This window comes from Crocuta crocuta, unplaced genomic scaffold, assembly GCF_008692635.1.
Source record: "Crocuta crocuta isolate KB4526 unplaced genomic scaffold, BGI_CrCroc_1.0 scaffold77, whole genome shotgun sequence".
Classification (NCBI taxonomy): Eukaryota; Metazoa; Chordata; class Mammalia; order Carnivora; family Hyaenidae; genus Crocuta; species Crocuta crocuta.
In genome coordinates, this window is record NW_027532172.1 from 2519522 (window position 1) to 2535973 (window position 16452).

The following is a 16452-nucleotide window of genomic DNA, read 5'->3' on the forward strand; positions in this document are numbered from 1 at the left end:
TCTCTGAGAAACCCCCAACCTCCCTGGTAATCACTTTTTTTTAATACAAGCTTAGATGATTTACCCTCTGTTTGCTTACTGTCAGCGTCTAACTGCCTCAGCTGTACTTGTAACCTGTAGAATGTATAATGTACTTATCCATCGGCTTCATCAATTCACCAACTTTGAAAGAATCCTTCGTTACGTGTTTCCATCAAAGGTATGGAGCCTATTTCTCCCTTTGCTCAGCAGCTTGCTTGCTTTTTTTTTTTTCCTCTTAAAATTTAATTTTTAAGTAATCTCTACACTCAGCTTGGGGCTTGAACTCACAACCCCAAGATCGAGTCACGTTCTCTTCCAAATGAGCCTGCCAGGTGCCCCTCAGCAGCTTTCTCTGGGGTCACAGCTGTTAGTCTCTCATTGGTTCCTGCCTCTATATGCCCTCGGAGCACCTGCCAGCCTTTTCAGTCCCTAGGTCTGCTCAGCAACTCCTCTAGCTCTTGTGGTGCATGGCTGGACACTTCACCTAAGAGTCTCTCCTTTTAGATTATGGTTGTGGCAGTGATGTGTGTGTGTTAGCAGAATTCTGGGCCGCTCTGGGACTCCTGGAGTAAGCAGTTCGTGCTTATAAGAGACGCCTTTTTCCTGAGAAATCTCTTGGCTAGAGAATGTGTGAAGCTGTCTTCTGCAGGTTCTTTCATATTCTGTGTCATTTTGTTTTCACCTGGGCTTTCTTCTTGCTAAACACCTATTGGGTATATTTTCAGTCTTCTCTGGCCTAATTATTACACTGTTGTTCCAGCAGACAATCCCATTTCGGTCATTTGCACATCGTCTGTAGAGTCAGGAGAATCTGCGTGTCTGTTCTTAGATGTAGACCTATACCCGTTTAACTAAACTTTTGATCACATTCCCTCTTTATTCCTTGGCTAAGAAAATGCAGCAGCATCCTTAGCCTTTGCTGACTCGAATGCCACAGAGGAATAAATGGTACTTCTCTGGAATGAATTGTTCATTGTTTTCTATAATCTACGTAGTTGTTCATTGTACAGTGATTTCTTTTGACTGTGGTAACCACCTCTATGCCATCTTTGCTTTCTCTTTGGGTTTGGAATGGAGTTGCCTTTCAGTAGTGGTTTCACTTACCTGACTTAGAAAGCAGCTCCAAGCTGTTATCCAGATGCTTGTTAGTTCCACTTCCAAGTTGGTTTTGTTGTTGTTGTCATTATTTATAATTTACTTTGAGAGAGAGAGAGTAAGCATGAGTGGGGAAGGGGGAGGGAGAGAGAGAGAGAGAGAGAGAGAGAGAGAGAATACCAAGCAGGCTCCATGCTGTCAGCACAGAGCTGGACGCAGGGTCTTTCCCACAAACCGTGACATCACGACCTGAGCCAAAACCAAAAGTCAGACATTTAACTGACTGAACCACCCAGGCTCTCCACTTCCAGGTTTAACCTGAGAATCTCTGGTTTACCTACTCAGCAAGTGAATAACTGCTTTCCTTTCTAAGGCCCAAAAGGACTTAGTTCTGGGCCTCTCAGCAGCAGACATGGCTGGAGCAGATCTTTCATCCTTCAGCATCATGTCCAAATTCCATGCCCCATCGCTGGGAGCAAAACCTTGTGCAAAAGCTGTATTTGCAGAGCTTGGTGTTAAGCATTTTCATGGAAGAGTGATCTGTGCTTCCTCCTGTTTTCATTTCTATTTTCTTCACTCTCACTCTCTGTCTCCTCTTAATTCAGGATGTGAAATCTGTCTAGGAACCATTCCTTCACGGTTCCACCAACTCGTCCCCCTTCCTCTCCTCCAACCCCTGATTCTTCCTCTTCCTGCTTGGGAATCACTGAGGTATTGTTGCCACCTGCTACATGCCAGACTCTGCATGTGGTCTTCTTGGGGACACTGTCTCATTGGATCCTCAATAAACTCATGAGGTAGAGACCACTTCCAACTTGCCAGTGACGTTGCTGACAGGGTTTCTCATGGTCAGGGTCACACAGCAGAAAGAGCCAGGCAGGCTTCTAAGTGCTGTGCTCCCATCCCAAATGATGGAAGTTGCAGTTGATAACTTTCTATACATTTTTGTTGTTTAAAAACCTGATTAATAAAAAATTGTCTTTATTTTGAGGTACAAGAAACCTTGACACTCTCAGCCCTGGATGGAATCTTCCAGGCATGAGAGATGTGCTCATTCAAGCCCTTCCACCCCTCATGGCTTGTACTGGCTCTCTGGTGCCCCACATTTTCCCTGAGAGCCCCAAGATGACCCCAGGAATTTTTAATAGGTTGGTTTGTATCCCTGCCCGGCACGTGGCAGTTCTTTCCCATCATGAGGAAGGAGACATACATAAAGCTATTTTTTAGCATTACACAGTAAAACATATAGATGGCATGGCAACTTTGTATGAAGTAGGAACCTTAAGTAAAGTATTCTCTGTACTTTAATTGTGAGGTATATTTTCAAGTCTACATGTTTCTGGTGAATTCATGTTGCAAGTGTTACAAAGCTAGGAAAGTGAAGCCGTTTGTCAACAGTTTGACAGTCCTGAGAAAGTGACTCACTTGCCCTGACAAGGGCCAGTCTTGCAGCTCTCCCTGCCCAGCCATGTCTCCAGTCACACAGGTTCTTCTACTGGCTTGCTGTATCCTTCCAACTGGTGGCCTTCAGGAGCCTCTCTTGCTACACTGACCTTCTTTGTGGGAAGGAGTGGTTCTGTAGAAAGCACACCTGACTTCTGTATTTATCGGCTCCATTGATAATCACCTATTTGGCTGAAACTGGCCTGGCCCCCATGGGAACCCTGAGCTCCTCCTGTCCCTGCTGCTGTGGGGCCTTGGGAGGGGACACCCGAGCTGGCTTCAGAAAGCCTTTTGCCTGGGCTCTACACGTGTGTACGTGCATGTGTGTCAGTCAGGAGCCCAGTGAGTGGTGCTGGAGCTTTTTTGGTCTCTGTTCCTTTCACGCGCTCCCACAGTGCCCCCTTCTGGCCCACCTATGTTTTGCAGGCAGCTGGTCTCAGAGGCAGCTCCAAGTCTTTACCCACTCTGCCACTTCCTGGCCACCCTTCACCCTAGGCCCAGAGACATCTCTATTCCTAAGACCAGCACCCCCATAGACCCCTCTTCCTCCCTTCGCACTCTCTTTGCTGCCTCTAGGTGCTCTTAAAACCCAGATCTGATCAGGTGCTTCTGTTTAACAGCTCTAAGATATGCTCCAGGAATGATATTGGGGCATTTAGATCCATAGGCAGGGCTACCACATTAATGGTAGGAGATCCATTGGGCCTTCCAGCCTCACCTTCCTGCTATCTGTCTTTTTCATAGGCTCTCCTCTGCCTGGGGCACCTCCCCCTCCCTCTTTGCCTGGGGACACCTCCCCCTCACTTTCTACACCATTACCCTTCAAGGCCCAACCCCAGCTGTCACACACACACACTGTTCTCCAACAGAGCATAGTGAGTCAGGGTCTTTTCATTACTGGATCCTCCTGCCAGCAATTGCCAAGACTCTGTGATTGTAGGATGAGTGGGTCAGCAAGGACAGTGTCAGGTGTATGCTTGAGTCCTATGTGGTCTGACAGAGTGTGGTTGGTGTAGTTCATGTGGTGGCCTGGCCCATGCACGCCCTGACTACTGCCTCCTGTTGGAACGTGGAACTGCAGGGCAGAGCAGTCCCTAAGTGGGAGCATGTCATCTGAACCCTGTGCTGGTGTGTGTGCCAGCAGAGAGGAATAGTGAGCTCAGTGAGCTCTTAGAACCATCTCCACCATCCTCTGGCTAGGTTTTGCCCACACTAGTCCTTCTTGGAGCCCTTGTTTCCACTCTGACACTAGCTTGTCTCGTTTCCAAGCATCTTTTAAAGTGGAAGATTTTGAGGGCACCTGGGTGGCTCAGTTGGTTAGGCATCCGGCTTTGGCTCAGGTCATGGTCTCATGGTTCATGAATTTTAGCCCACGTCAGGCTCTGTGCTGACAGCTCAGAGTCTGGAGCCTGCTTCGGATTCTGTGCCTCCCTCTCTCTTACTACCCCCCTCTGCTCGTGCCCTATCTCTCTCTCTCTCTCTCAAAACTAAATAAACATTTAAAAATTTTTTAAAAATAAAGTGGAAGATTTTTTTTAACGTCCATTCATTTGTTTTGAGAGAGAAAGAGAGCACGCACGTGTGTGTGCACAAGCAGAAGAGGGGCAGAGGGGGAGGGAGAGGGGTCAATCTCATGACCACTAGGTAATTACCTGAGCCAACATCAAGAGTCACACACTCAACTGACCAAGCCACGCAGATGCCCGTAAGCATCTTTTGAATGTCACTGCTCCAGGAAGGACTGACACCTGCAGACCCACTCTCCAGTTGTAACCGAATTCTTGTGTCCCGATCCGCGGGCTGTCAGTGTACCGCAGTGAATAGTACAACGGGGCCCTCTACTCCTGAAGCATCTCTGCTGTGGAGGAAGGGGACTCCGAATCTGACTCTGGAGGCTGGCAGGACAAAAAACTGGGGTCCAAAGGAGGAGCGGGTGGTTATATTCCCACCCTTTGAAGCTGAGCAGGCCACCTTACCCCTTAATGCCTGCAGATTTTGGTGACAGGACAACCTGTGTAAACCCTGAAGTGGAGCCAGTAAGCAGGCACCAAGTGTTTGGCTGAGAATTAATCCTTTTTTATTTTTCTTTTCAGTGGTTGATATCGCAGCAAGTATCCTTTTCCTGTTGGTATTGTTCCCTATAAGGAAAGCTCCATTTGAAAAAAAAAAAAAAAGGATCATTGCAAACTTGAATCCCCCCCATAGAGCACCCCAGAGTTTTAGGCTTTGCCCCACCTGAAGAACCCCCTTCTTCGATGTGGCCACCCCTATGGACCAGTCACCTCTCCCTGGGTGCCATTCTCCTCTGTATGTCCTGTCAGCTAGCTCTGCCCCTTGCTGGAGGAGAACGTGAACTTGAAGTTTCAGAGAAGGCAACCATGTTTCTCTCCCACCAGCCGCGGCAATGTAAGAACCCTAAGTTGTGTCCCTTGTAAACTGACCACTTTGCAATGCTTCTCCTTCCTTAACTGGATGTTATTAGATCCAGCAGTTTGAAGATGTTAAATTTGAAGCAGCAAGTCTTTTGTCCGAGCTGTACTGTCAAGAGGTAAGAACACATGAAGATTTCTGAAAGCAAAGTCACTCTCCCTGTAGTAAAGGCACAATGGCAAACTGTGGCTCTTAGGAGTGGACTCTCCTGGCTTTTAATACTTCCCATTACTTTTCTATCTCCTGTGCCCTGGCACAGAGCATCCATGACTCGTCACCTGCTAATGAAGGCCAGCAAAATCTTTCTACCAAAGACTGTTGGAAAGCAGCCTTGTTCCTAGGTTTAAGGTGATTAGTTCCTAACAAGTCCATATGCCTTCTTAACCTGGTTGTGATCTCAGGCGTAGCTGAAAATCACCTTTCCTCACTTTGAGCAGCCACATGGGAGGCTCCCTGGGCAGTAGAGACTACATGCTTCACATCCCTGGCCCCTCTCTCTGGTTACAGAACTGCAAAGATGGTAATTTGTCATATAATTTGACTGTTCAGGGTTTTGAACTAAAGCTACTTTCAGTTTAGTTGAATGAGGAGTTATTTTAAGAGCAATGCAAAAACTACCTAGCCAGTGAGTCCAATAAAAACTTCTTTTAATAAAGTAAGTTGGCAACCCACAGATCCTTTGGTGAGCATGAACAAGAGTGGCCTTCTGGCGCCACAGCTGCTACATAAGGAATCCAGCTTGCTTGCCGGCTTGTTTTTTCCTCCCCAAACTTGACTGTTTCCTTTCAGAATTCCGTAGACACAGCAAAGCCACTGCTGCGGAAAGCGATCCAGATCTCACAGCAGACTCCGTACTGGCACTGCCGCCTGCTCTTCCAGCTTGCTGTGAGTACCACGGACCCAGCCAAGAAGCATGGGGGCCCAGCAGGAGCTGTGACCTTGGGGCAGGTGCACCCCAAGTACAAATAACAAACTCCAGGACACACAGGCCCCTCCTCAGGCTGCTGCACTGCATGGGTGGGGACACAGGGACATTTCTGTTACCTATGGACCAGCCTCTGTCCTTGGCGGTACCCCCCTGAACAACCAGCACCCAGGGAAGTGGTGAGAGTGTCCATCCCCCTAGGGGCTGCCACAGGGCCTGTCTTCATGTTCTCCTCCCTCCTGGTGCTTCATTTGATCTGTGTTGGTTTAAATTTGGGGAGAGGCACCTGGATGGCTCAGTTGGTTAGGCATCTGACTCTTGGTGTCAGCTGAGGTCATGATCTCACGGTTTCATGAGTTCAAGCCTCCCATCAGGCCCTGTGCTGGCGGCATGGAGCCTGCTTGGGATTCTCTGTCTCTTCCTCTCTCTCTGCCCCTACTCCACTCACGCTGTCTCTGTCTTTCTCAAAAATAAACTTAAAAATTTTTTTAATAAATAAATTTATTTGGGGAGCATTTTTTGCCGGTAGCCCGCTGTGTTTTGGAAGGAAGGACTGAGCTAAGATTGCATGGGGCTACCTATTGGGCAATGAATGCCTGAGTCAAGCCTGGGCTCCATCCTCCCTTCATCTCCCCAGATATAGATGGTCCCTATGCTCTGAGACACTCAAGCAGTGGGAAGCTTTCTCGGCTGAGCCTTCCTGGCTGCACTGGAGGGGCCTGCCGGCTGGGGGTCAAGATTAGGGACAGGTAGACTCAACTGTGAGAGACACCTCTTTTGTTCTGGGCTCTGCCCATACCTCCCCCTCATTGGCTGGATTCCATCTCTGCTGTCTCAGAACTGCCTGCCCACCAGGCTGCTCTCACCTACCCTTCATGACACAGCGCTATCACCTGCCTGCACAGCTAGACTGTGAGTCACCTGAGTTGGTGGTCACCCCATGCATTAGGAGCCCAAGCTTTTGACCAAGGCCCTGCAAGTGTATCTTTCTTTGAACCCGTTAAAGCCTCTCTGTTTGAAACATCTATAGGTGCTTATCCCTGAGGGAGTCCCTCTTTGCTTGGGGCTCCTTTGGCTGCCTACCTAGTGACTGCTCCCAAAGGCAGTCTACAAAGCACGCAGACACACTCACAAAGTCTTGGGGAATCTATGCCTGTAAGTATTAACTGCTGGCTCTGTGAGCCATTAAGCTTAAATGAGGTACATTGTAGATGAAGTGGAGTTCTGTACCCAAAACAATTAATGTGATGAGATAATTTGGTTGATTTAGCTCATAACTGACACTGAGACAATTTTGTTGAGGTGTGGGAAGTTCAGTTTTAAGCCACCAACAGAGCACTGAGGTCAGGTACTAGGTACTGTAAAGTAAGTCATTGCTCTCTCTCCCTTTTAGCAACTGCACACGCTTGAGAAGGACCTGGTGTCAGCCTGCGACCTCCTGGGCGTGGGGGCTGAGTACGCCCGAGTTGTGGGATCTGAGTACACACGGTAGGCGCCTCTATCGACACCACTCTCTCTCTTACTTGGAAACAGTTGGCTGTGTTGTCCTGGACAACAAAGAGAATTGGCATTCTGGCTTGAAAGGGGGATCACTTTGGTGTGTAGGAAAAAACGTGGAGATTAAAACAGCACCAGACATTTCTTGCCCGGCTGATTTATGAAGTTGGAGGGGAAAGGCAACTGATGCGGGAGAACAGACTGCATTCTTGGTGCTTGCACGAATGTTGTGTCTCTTAAAAGGTGTTTGTGTGATGTGCTGGGCTGGCCCCTTTGTGGCACAGATGCAAGAGCAGCGCTCCGAGAAGTTGTTCTCGGCAGTGCCTGTGGGCAGCCTCAGCGGTCCTGCCGTTAGATGTACAACAGCAGACAGAGTGAGTGGACATTTATATAAAAGAGGGGATGTAGGTTCATGTTACCACAGAACTGCTTAGACCAGGGTCTGGAGACTGCCTTGGGATCAGGGGTGAGAGGGCACTGGTGCTTCACTGTGTACCCTCTATGAAGACAGCCAGTCTGTCTCTTTTGCCCTGAAAGAGAAGAGGCCTCTGCAGTAGACAGGCACCAGACAACAGTGGTCTTATTCAGTGGTAAGCATTGAGGTTCTAGAAACTTACGTTTCACAAGGGCTGATCTTATCCCATGAAATTGTTGGGAAGCAACTGTTTTCAACTCTATATTTTTTGAGCTCTAGACTTGAAACTGCCTGCAGGAGCCACTCAGTTCCCCCCAGGCCGTCTTGGACTCTCGGCCACCCTGCCCTGAGATGGTGGCTGTCACACACTCTGGCCCAGATTCCTGGTCTTCCCTGCCCCCCCGCCTTGTGCTTTAGCTATTACTGAGTTCATGGTGACAGGCCCTACAGGGCATGGGGACAGCTGAACACTACACACGTTCTCTCTAGAGTGTCTCCTTACAGGCTTCTGTGCCTGGGTGTAGACCCTATAGTCTACCTGCCACGAGGTAACGAGGAATGGCGTGGTGGCCTGGAGCATTGGCATCTGTTGTGCTGTGTGATTGTGACCTCCCCACCTCAGTCTCCTCACCCAGAAAATGAGAAGAATGGTACCTACTTAATGGGGTGTCAGGTAGAGCTCTTAGGGATTCTTCCAGGATTCTCAGGACAAAGACTTTGATATTGAACAAACTGGGGGCCTGTGGGCCTTGCACAACCACAGGGATTCCTGAAAGCAGCAGCCCTTCCCCCACAGTAGTGCACTGAAGCACCTTGGAGCTGAGTTTGAGGCCTGACTGCACCGGCTCCTTCCCCTGTTATTTTGGCTGTTCTCTAAATGTTTTAACATGCTTGGGGCGCCTGGTTGGCTCAGGGAAAAGAGCATGCAACTCTTGATCTTGGGGTTGTGAGTTTGAGCCCCATATTAGATAAATTACTTAAAAATAAAACCTTTTAAAAATAGTAAATATTTAAAATTTTTTTTTTAATTTATTTGAGAGAGACAGAGATAGCACGAGTAGGGGAGGGGCAGCAAGAGAGGGGGAGAGAGAATCCGAAGCAGGTTCTGCGCTGCCAGCATGGAGCCTGATGTGGGACTTGAACACACGAAGCCATAAGATCATAACCTGAGTTGAAACCAAGGGTCAGACGCCTAACCAACTGAGCCACACAGGCGCCCCCAAAATCATAAGTTTTTTAACTTATTATAAAATGCTCATTTTATAATTTTTCTGCTTATGATAGCAGTGTGTGTACCTTTTTAGAAAGTTACAAAAAGGTTTAAGTGTGATTATAGAAACCTCCTGGCCTTTGCCCCCTGAGCGAGGAGACAGGGTGGTGAGGCTGCTGATGTGCCTGGGGCTTCCTAAGTTTATCCTTTGACCCTCAGGAGACTCAGAGGGTCAGATCCAGAGGCGTGGATTTGAGTTCAGGCCCCTGAGCCTGCGTGCTTCCCCCCTGCCCAGTTCTACCCACTGACACACAATCCCCATCCACTCTGTCAGCCAGAGGGAAATTACGGCAGACTTGCCCTTCCATGCTCTGCTCCTCCACGCTTTCTGAGCACTTGTTTATGCCTTCTGAGCTTTTGAGCCTTGTGAACATGTAAACCAGGCAAAAATAGTAAAGAAAGATCAAATAGGGTAAAAAAGAACAGTTGTAAATAAAACACATCTCACTGGGGACTGGGGACCACCAGGGACTTGTCATCCACTTAATTATCCCCTGAAGTGGCACATTAGGTCCCCGTGAACATTGGGGTGGCACAGTCATCCCAGGACATGCCAGGGCCCCACAGACTGACTCACCCTCTCTTTTTCAGGGCATTGTTCCTGCTCAGCAAAGGGATGGTAAGTCAAGGATGGGTGGAGTGGGGCTGGTTGAAGGACATGAGCCCTGGTCCTGCTCACTTGCCATGGTGCAGCCCGCTTGGGGGCCCAGATCCTCATGCACAGCGGGCTGCAGCAAGGCCGAGGCCCTGGGGCCCCTGCTGGGTTCAGAAATGAAACTCAGGTTCCAGGTTGGGGATTTGTGCTAAGCAAGGAGCAGCCTGGGTTTGTTTCATCCCCTCTCTGTGTGGTGCTGGTGGTCCCCTGGAGGGGGACAGCCCTGTGCACCAAGAGGTGCTCCCACCACCTGCGTCTCCCTCCCCAGCTGCTGCTGATGGAGCGCAAGTTGCAGGAAGTCCACCCGCTGCTGACCCTCTGTGGACAGATAGTTGAGAACTGGCAAGGGAACCCCATCCAGAAGGAGTCTCTGCGTGTCTTCTTCCTAGTGCTCCAGGTGACCCACTATTTGGATGCTGGGCAGGTACGTAGTGCCTCCCATTGAGGGCTGATGGGGACTGAGCAGGCTGTGAGTAGACTTCTGCCAAGATGTCACCTCTGTGGTTGCATCCTGTCACTAGCCACACAACATGTCTGTCATTGAGAGCTCAGCTTCCATTCCACACCTTGTCATAGTCTGGCACAAGTGCTCTGTCCCCATGAGCAGAGGGTACTCTGAGAATGGGAGTCTCCTGTTTCCAGCGTTATGGCAGGAATACTTGCAGCATACATGGCCACTCAGTGCATGGACAGTTGCATTTTGGGGAATTCATGAGAATAAACCAAGGATTCTGGCATGGTGCCAGGCGCACAGCGGGTGCTCAAGCAGTGTGTGTCCACCCCCCTCCCCCAGGTGATGACTGCTTTATGCTGTTTGAGTAGGGACTGACAGGATCAGCTGTATCCAAGAGTACACCAATCCTCATGGGGTCCAGGAGCAGCTACATCTGTGCATGGGTGACCATCTCAGCCTTTTGGGGGTGCTACTCCATCTTACCCCACCCTGTCCTAGTGACCAGCCACAGGCAGGACCTCTCTGTTGTGCTGGGAGGCTACAGATGGAGCCTAGTGGCTGTGAAAGCCCCAGAAAGTGCTGAACAGGTATCTCATTGGTGAGGGGCTTCCTGTGTTCCCCCTCTTGCACCTAGCTGTGCCAATTGAGCCAAGCACCACACTCAACACGTAGGAACACAGAACACTCATGGAGTGCTGATGGCTATGGAAATGGCCTGTGGGGTCCTTGGGACAGGGCTTCCCTGTGCAGAGAGGCCAGTCTGTACAAACCATGGTGCCTGCAGGAACCCCAGCTAGCCACTTCCCATCCCCCAGGATAACCAATTGCCCCAGCCTTGTCCTTCTCTCCTGGGGTTACTACAGGAAAGAAGAAACGTGACTTGAGCAGGATCTTTGGACAGGCTTCTCGCAGGACTTGGTATTGGGCCCAGCACTGGGTGGTGGCCAATCCTTAGTCCCACAGATGACCTACCTGGCCCTGCCCCGCTCCCTGAGAGCTGGCTGACCAATCTAGGGGTGGGGTTCCTACACCTATGGTGAGCATAGCAGGGTCTCCTGGAAGGAGGGGGCTAAGAGGTTGCTGGACAGGCAGGACCTGGCTAGCCGCCACTGAGGGTGCCTTGTGTCCTGAGGGACATGGCACCTGCTGGGAGTGGACAGGCACTCAGGCATGTGGTACCACTTGCCCACTCCAGGTGAAGAGTGTGAAGCCGTGCTTGAAGCAGCTGCAGCAGTGCATCCAGACCATCTCCACGCTGCACGATGATGAGATCCTGCCTAGCAACCCTGCCGACCTCTTCCACTGGCTGCCCAAGGAGCACATGTGTGTGCTTGTCTACCTGGTGAGTCTTTAGAGGCCTGGGGCCAGGGTGGCTGGGGGGGAGCGGGGAGAGGGTGGCTGGGGGGGAGCGGGGAGAGGGTCACAGTGACCACCGCTGTCTGGTCTTGTTGCCAGGTGACCGTGATGCACTCTATGCAGGCCGGCTACCTGGAGAAAGCACAGAAATACACAGACAAAGCTCTCATGCAGCTGGAGAAGCTCAAGAGTAAGTTTTCTCATTGGGGCCAAGTTCCATTGGTAGGTCGCTTAGCCACAGCGCCCCCTGGTGGGTGGCCTAAGTGCCACCTCTTATACTGGCCTGAAGAATCCAGAATGACAACATTGCTGAGCAGTCACCATGAGTCCCTGCCTCATGGGTCTTGTTAACCCATTTGGAAGATGGGGGCAGTCTGGGAGAGGGGCAGAGCAGGCCAAGCCTAGGGTTGATCCTTATTCCGTATCTTGTACCATCTCTGTTGTATCCTCCCACTGCTTAAGATGGCTGTGAAGTTAGTGGGTCACCAGCAGAGCCTGTTGGGACAGCAGTGCTCAGTTGAAAGAGATGGCAGCTGCTTTTGCTCTCTGTTCTCAGTGTTGTGACTGAGAATCAATGCTTGGTGAGACTAGGATTGGAACTCCGTTCTCACTGACCAACAACAGATTCTCTAGAGGTCCTGGGTTCTGCCTGGATGCTCAACTAATCCATCTGCTGGGACCAGGGGTCCTTTGACTAGTAGGATCTGAGAACTGCATGTGTCTGTAGCTGGCTCAGCACCCCTCTTAATCTGTTCGTTTGCTTCCTGTGCCCTCCTAAGTGCCAGCAGGGGAGGAGCCTTCAGGACTGTAGAATCAAAGCCCACAAAGATGGCGGTTCTTTCCCTCCAGATGAGTTGGGAAAGGGCTGTGGGCACTGTCTGGTTCCAGGGTGAGGGCAGCCTCTCACGGAACCCAATAGCTGGCTCCCCTCACTGCTGCCTGAGGCCTTTTGCACACTTTCAGTCTCCTGGGCTACTTCAACATTTCTAGAACCATTGTGTCCAGAGTGCTCCTGAGCACTCCCCTGGGTCAGAGTGGAATAAGGATGGAAGACAAACCTCTTAGGGTTTCTTATTCTTAGAACACTCTAGTCACTAAAACCTGGCTGTCTCCCCACCTGGACAGGGAGATGAGCCCACTTGCTCTAGGGTGCAGCGGGCATCAAGTGAGGTGACAGAGCTGGTGCCCAGCAGAGCAGATGGGCAGCCAAAGGGCCAGTGTGTTGGGGGATGGGAGGGTGTGAAGTCCCCAGGAGGCTCTGTGTCAGTCTCCTGCGGTCTCTTCTCTAGCTGTACCTTGAGTGCTCACCCCACTTCTCATCCCCAGTGCTTGACTGCAGCCCTATCCTGTCCTCCTTCCAAGTGATCCTGCTTGAGCACATCATCATGTGTAGGCTCGTCACGGGACACAAGGCTACTGCGTTGCAGGAGGTAATGCCACCAGAGGCCACAAACATGGGTGGGAAAACTGTTGGAGTTTGCCACGTCTCAGAGGTCGTCACATGGGAGAACGTAAATTTGCCCAGTGTGTGTCAGTAGAATATCCACCCTTGTATCACTGTAACTTGTTAATTCATGACCCTGATGCACACAGCTAATCAGAGAATATGGTACAGAAGTCAGAGGTCCTGGGGCAGGGTGGCTCAGCTGGTTGAGCGTCATACTTTTGATCTCAGCTCAGGTCTTGATCTCAGGTGTGAGTTCAAGCCACACACTGGGCTCTGTGCTGGGCATGAAGCCTACTGAAAAAAGAGAGGGACGTGTGGGTGGCTCAGTTAGTTAAGGATCCGACTTCAGCTCAGGTCATGATCTTGCAGTTTGTGAGTTTGAGCCCTGCATTGGCCTCTCCTGACAGCATGGAGCCTGGAGCTTACTCCGGGTTCTGTGTGTGTATGTCTCTCTTTCTGCCCCTCCTCTGTCTGTCTGTCTGTCTGTCTCTCTCTCTCTCAAAAATAAATAAACAAGCAAAAAATAAAAGAGAAATCAATAATAGTCCTTTCTCTAAAAGTAGGCAGACATGGGTTCTGAGAATTTGGGGTTCCCTGACAGTGTTCCTAACATTCCTCCTGACCCGATCCATAATCTCTGATGCTCACCTTCCTGAGGAGGGCGGGGGCCCTGAGTAGGTGAAGGTGCTATATGGCTGAGACATGGCAGAAAGGGAGGATGTGGTGGTGGCAATGGACAAGGGTCATCATTCTTGAGGAGGTCAGGGCCACACTTGCCTTCACAACAAACACCGTTGCTGGGACTTTGTGCCTGAGTTAGAGAAGGTAGGATGCAGGCACACGTGTCAGCTTTGAGGTTCTCCGAAATGCTGCTGGGATACCAGGTCCCGTGTTACAGCCCATGTGACGTTGAGCATGCTCTTTCCCGGCAGATCTCCCAGGTCTGCCAGCTGTGCCAGCAGTCCCCCCGGCTCTTCTCCAACCACGCCGCGCAGCTGCACACACTGCTGGTGAGTGCACTGGGCTGCCTGCCCCCAGCCTGGTTCCCGTTGGTGATCCCGTGATTGCTGCCCCGTGCAGGATCCAGAATATTTCCAGCGGGCTTCCTTCTGACTGGCATCTTAAGTCTGAGTTGACTTAGGTCCTGGAGGGAGGGAATAATCAAGCATGCCATCTTTCCGCCTCTTTGCCAGAGTAAAGCTCAGGTGTAGCTGGCTCAATAGTCACTTACCAGGCTCCTGTGGGTTTAGTTGTGCACCGGGGGAGACTGCGTGCCTTCAGGGCCTCAATGCCTTCTTCTTCCAGGGCCTATACTGTGTCTCTGTCAACTGCATGGACAATGCAGAAGCCCAGTTCACCACAGCCCTGCGGGTAAGGTGCCTGCCCTCACTCCACGGGGCGGGCGGTGCTTCTCCGTGAGGAGTCAGGCATGGTCTGTGATGAGGACAGCCTCTGCATGAAACCGTGTTCAGCGGGCCACTCTCCAGCATTCAGCTTGATGTGGCCCATGGCAATGACGGGCCGGGGCTTCCCGTGGCAGGTTCTGGGCTACTCAGATGGGTCAGGGCCGCCACTGGCAACACAGTATGACAGGAGATAGCTATGGGCAAGGAGGCTTCTGGCTAGCCTAAGGTGGGGGTTCCCCAGCTAACCTGGAGGGCAGCCACCAGGGAGAGCCCAGAGCCCACTGGTACCTCTGCAGCTTCTTTCACTCCTGATTCCCAGCCTTCCTAATATCCTGCCGGGATGGTGTTGGCTCCTGTCACAGCTGAAAATGCAGAGTCACTTGCCAGGGTTCAGGGCAGTCCTGGGACACAGAGCTGGGTCTGCCCTCACCCTACAGCGGCCGAGTTGCTGCGGGGACAGAGGATACCTGGTGCTGCAGATCATGAGGGAGCTCTGCTGGGACGATGCCCTTGCCTCTGATGGGTCCCCCTGGGCCCTGGGAGAAAGCTGGTGCCACATCCTCCTTGAGAGACACCTCCTCTCCCCCGTCCCCCAACCCCCAGGTCTGGGAGTTGCTAGCCCAGTGCCAGGTCCCAGTCTGCCTGCCTTGTTCCAGGACCAGATAAGCACATCCCTACCTTGGCCTCGATGTCCTCACAGGAAAAGGAGGCTAGCAACACTTTCCTCCCAGGGGGACTGAGGAGGCCCCAGGCAGAGATGTTGGGACCTGGGGGTGACTGTGTGACTCGAGTAAAGTTGCTGAGGGTGCTGCGTGTGCCCTGTCAGATGGGGAGCTCTGCTCTGTCCCTTGTGTCAGTCTACAGATCTCTTTGCTCCTGGGGTTGGGCTCAGCGGCATTGCTGCTCCTCTGAGATGCTCTGTGTGGCTGTGGATGCCGCCAGCCCTGCTGCTTGTCTTGGCAATGTTAGGAGCCTCTGGCTGCATGCCAGAGTGTGAGAGTAGACGTGGTGTCCACTTCCATGGCCTTCTGGGCCTTCCCATCTATGTCCATTCCTCTGAGCCCTGGTCAGCTTCTGCTGCCAGCTGCAGTGATACCAGGACCCCCATACACACCACCCTGTGTTGCCCGCAGTTATCCCATGGCCCCACGAAGTGCTCTCCACCCCTCCCTCCCCGCCTTACTTCCCGCAAGTGGCTGCTGCTGCTTTGATATTTTGTGCCTCAGGGAGTCCGCATGGCTCTCCTACAGGCCACGTGGGAAGTGGTGCAGCCAGGATACACACTCAAACCCCCTGGCCCCGAGCACGTGCTCTTCCTGTGGTCTTCCAACAAACAAAATAAACCAGAGTGTCTTTGCTCACATCAGAAGACCTTCTGGGCTTCCTTGGCACATGCTGGGGTCCTGGTGGGGCAGGGGAAGGTCTGCATTTCCTAGGCATCCTCAGCCTCTTATATAGCTGTACTCGGCCCCGCTGGCAACCAGGATCTGGGTAACACTCGGACCTCTCAGATTGATCTCTCTTTTGACCGTTTTTATTTCCCAAGAAGAGCTGGGGACAACGGTCATCTGCTACCAGCCATCGGCAGCATCTCTGGTCTCTGACAGTCTCAGCTACCCTCCTGGCAGTGTCCTCCCCAGGACCAGCAAGTGCTTCTGCTGTGTCAGCCCACACTGGAGTCCCAGGCATCACTGACTGTAGTGTGGAGGAAGGGGCTGCCCAGGTCTCAGTCCTGAGAAACAAGCAGAAAATGGACTAAAATGCAGTGTGTTGGCGGGGCAGGGGCAGGGGTGGCTGGTTTTCCTTTGTTTCCTGAATTTCTTACAGTGCAGATGACTGTTTGATAGTGAAAAGAACTAACGACTCTATGCCCTTGGGGTTTAGGAGGCAGGCAAGGGGATATGTCTGAAATGAAATGAGTCAAGTGATTCTGGATGAGTTGCTGTGGAGCACTTGGGTGGCTCCTATGCCACTGAGTGGCCGTGGTGTGATGTGGCTGTGCCCAGCCTAGCCCTCTAATGCCCATGTGTCCTGTTCT

General features: G+C 51.5%; 1 protein-coding gene across 3 annotated transcripts in view; it reads left to right on the forward strand.

Moving 5' to 3' along the window:
* Positions 1-16452, forward strand: part of MAU2 (MAU2 sister chromatid cohesion factor) — a 29650-nt gene that overhangs the window by 3933 nt on the left and 9265 nt on the right. For 2 of the 3 annotated variants that reach the window (XM_077777031.1, XM_077777032.1), the window contains exons 2-12: positions 4653-4670; positions 5042-5107; positions 5779-5874; positions 7308-7402; positions 9688-9715; positions 10020-10175; positions 11401-11547; positions 11661-11751; positions 12888-12991; positions 13941-14018; positions 14314-14379. In XM_077777031.1, the coding sequence (XP_077633157.1) occupies positions 4653-4670; positions 5042-5107; positions 5779-5874; positions 7308-7402; positions 9688-9715; positions 10020-10175; positions 11401-11547; positions 11661-11751; positions 12888-12991; positions 13941-14018; positions 14314-14379 (945 nt within the window). The remainder of the gene's footprint in view (positions 1-4652; positions 4671-5041; positions 5108-5778; positions 5875-7307; positions 7403-9687; positions 9716-10019; positions 10176-11400; positions 11548-11660; positions 11752-12887; positions 12992-13940; positions 14019-14313; positions 14380-16452) is intronic. The other variant, XM_077777033.1, reaches the window with a different exon arrangement.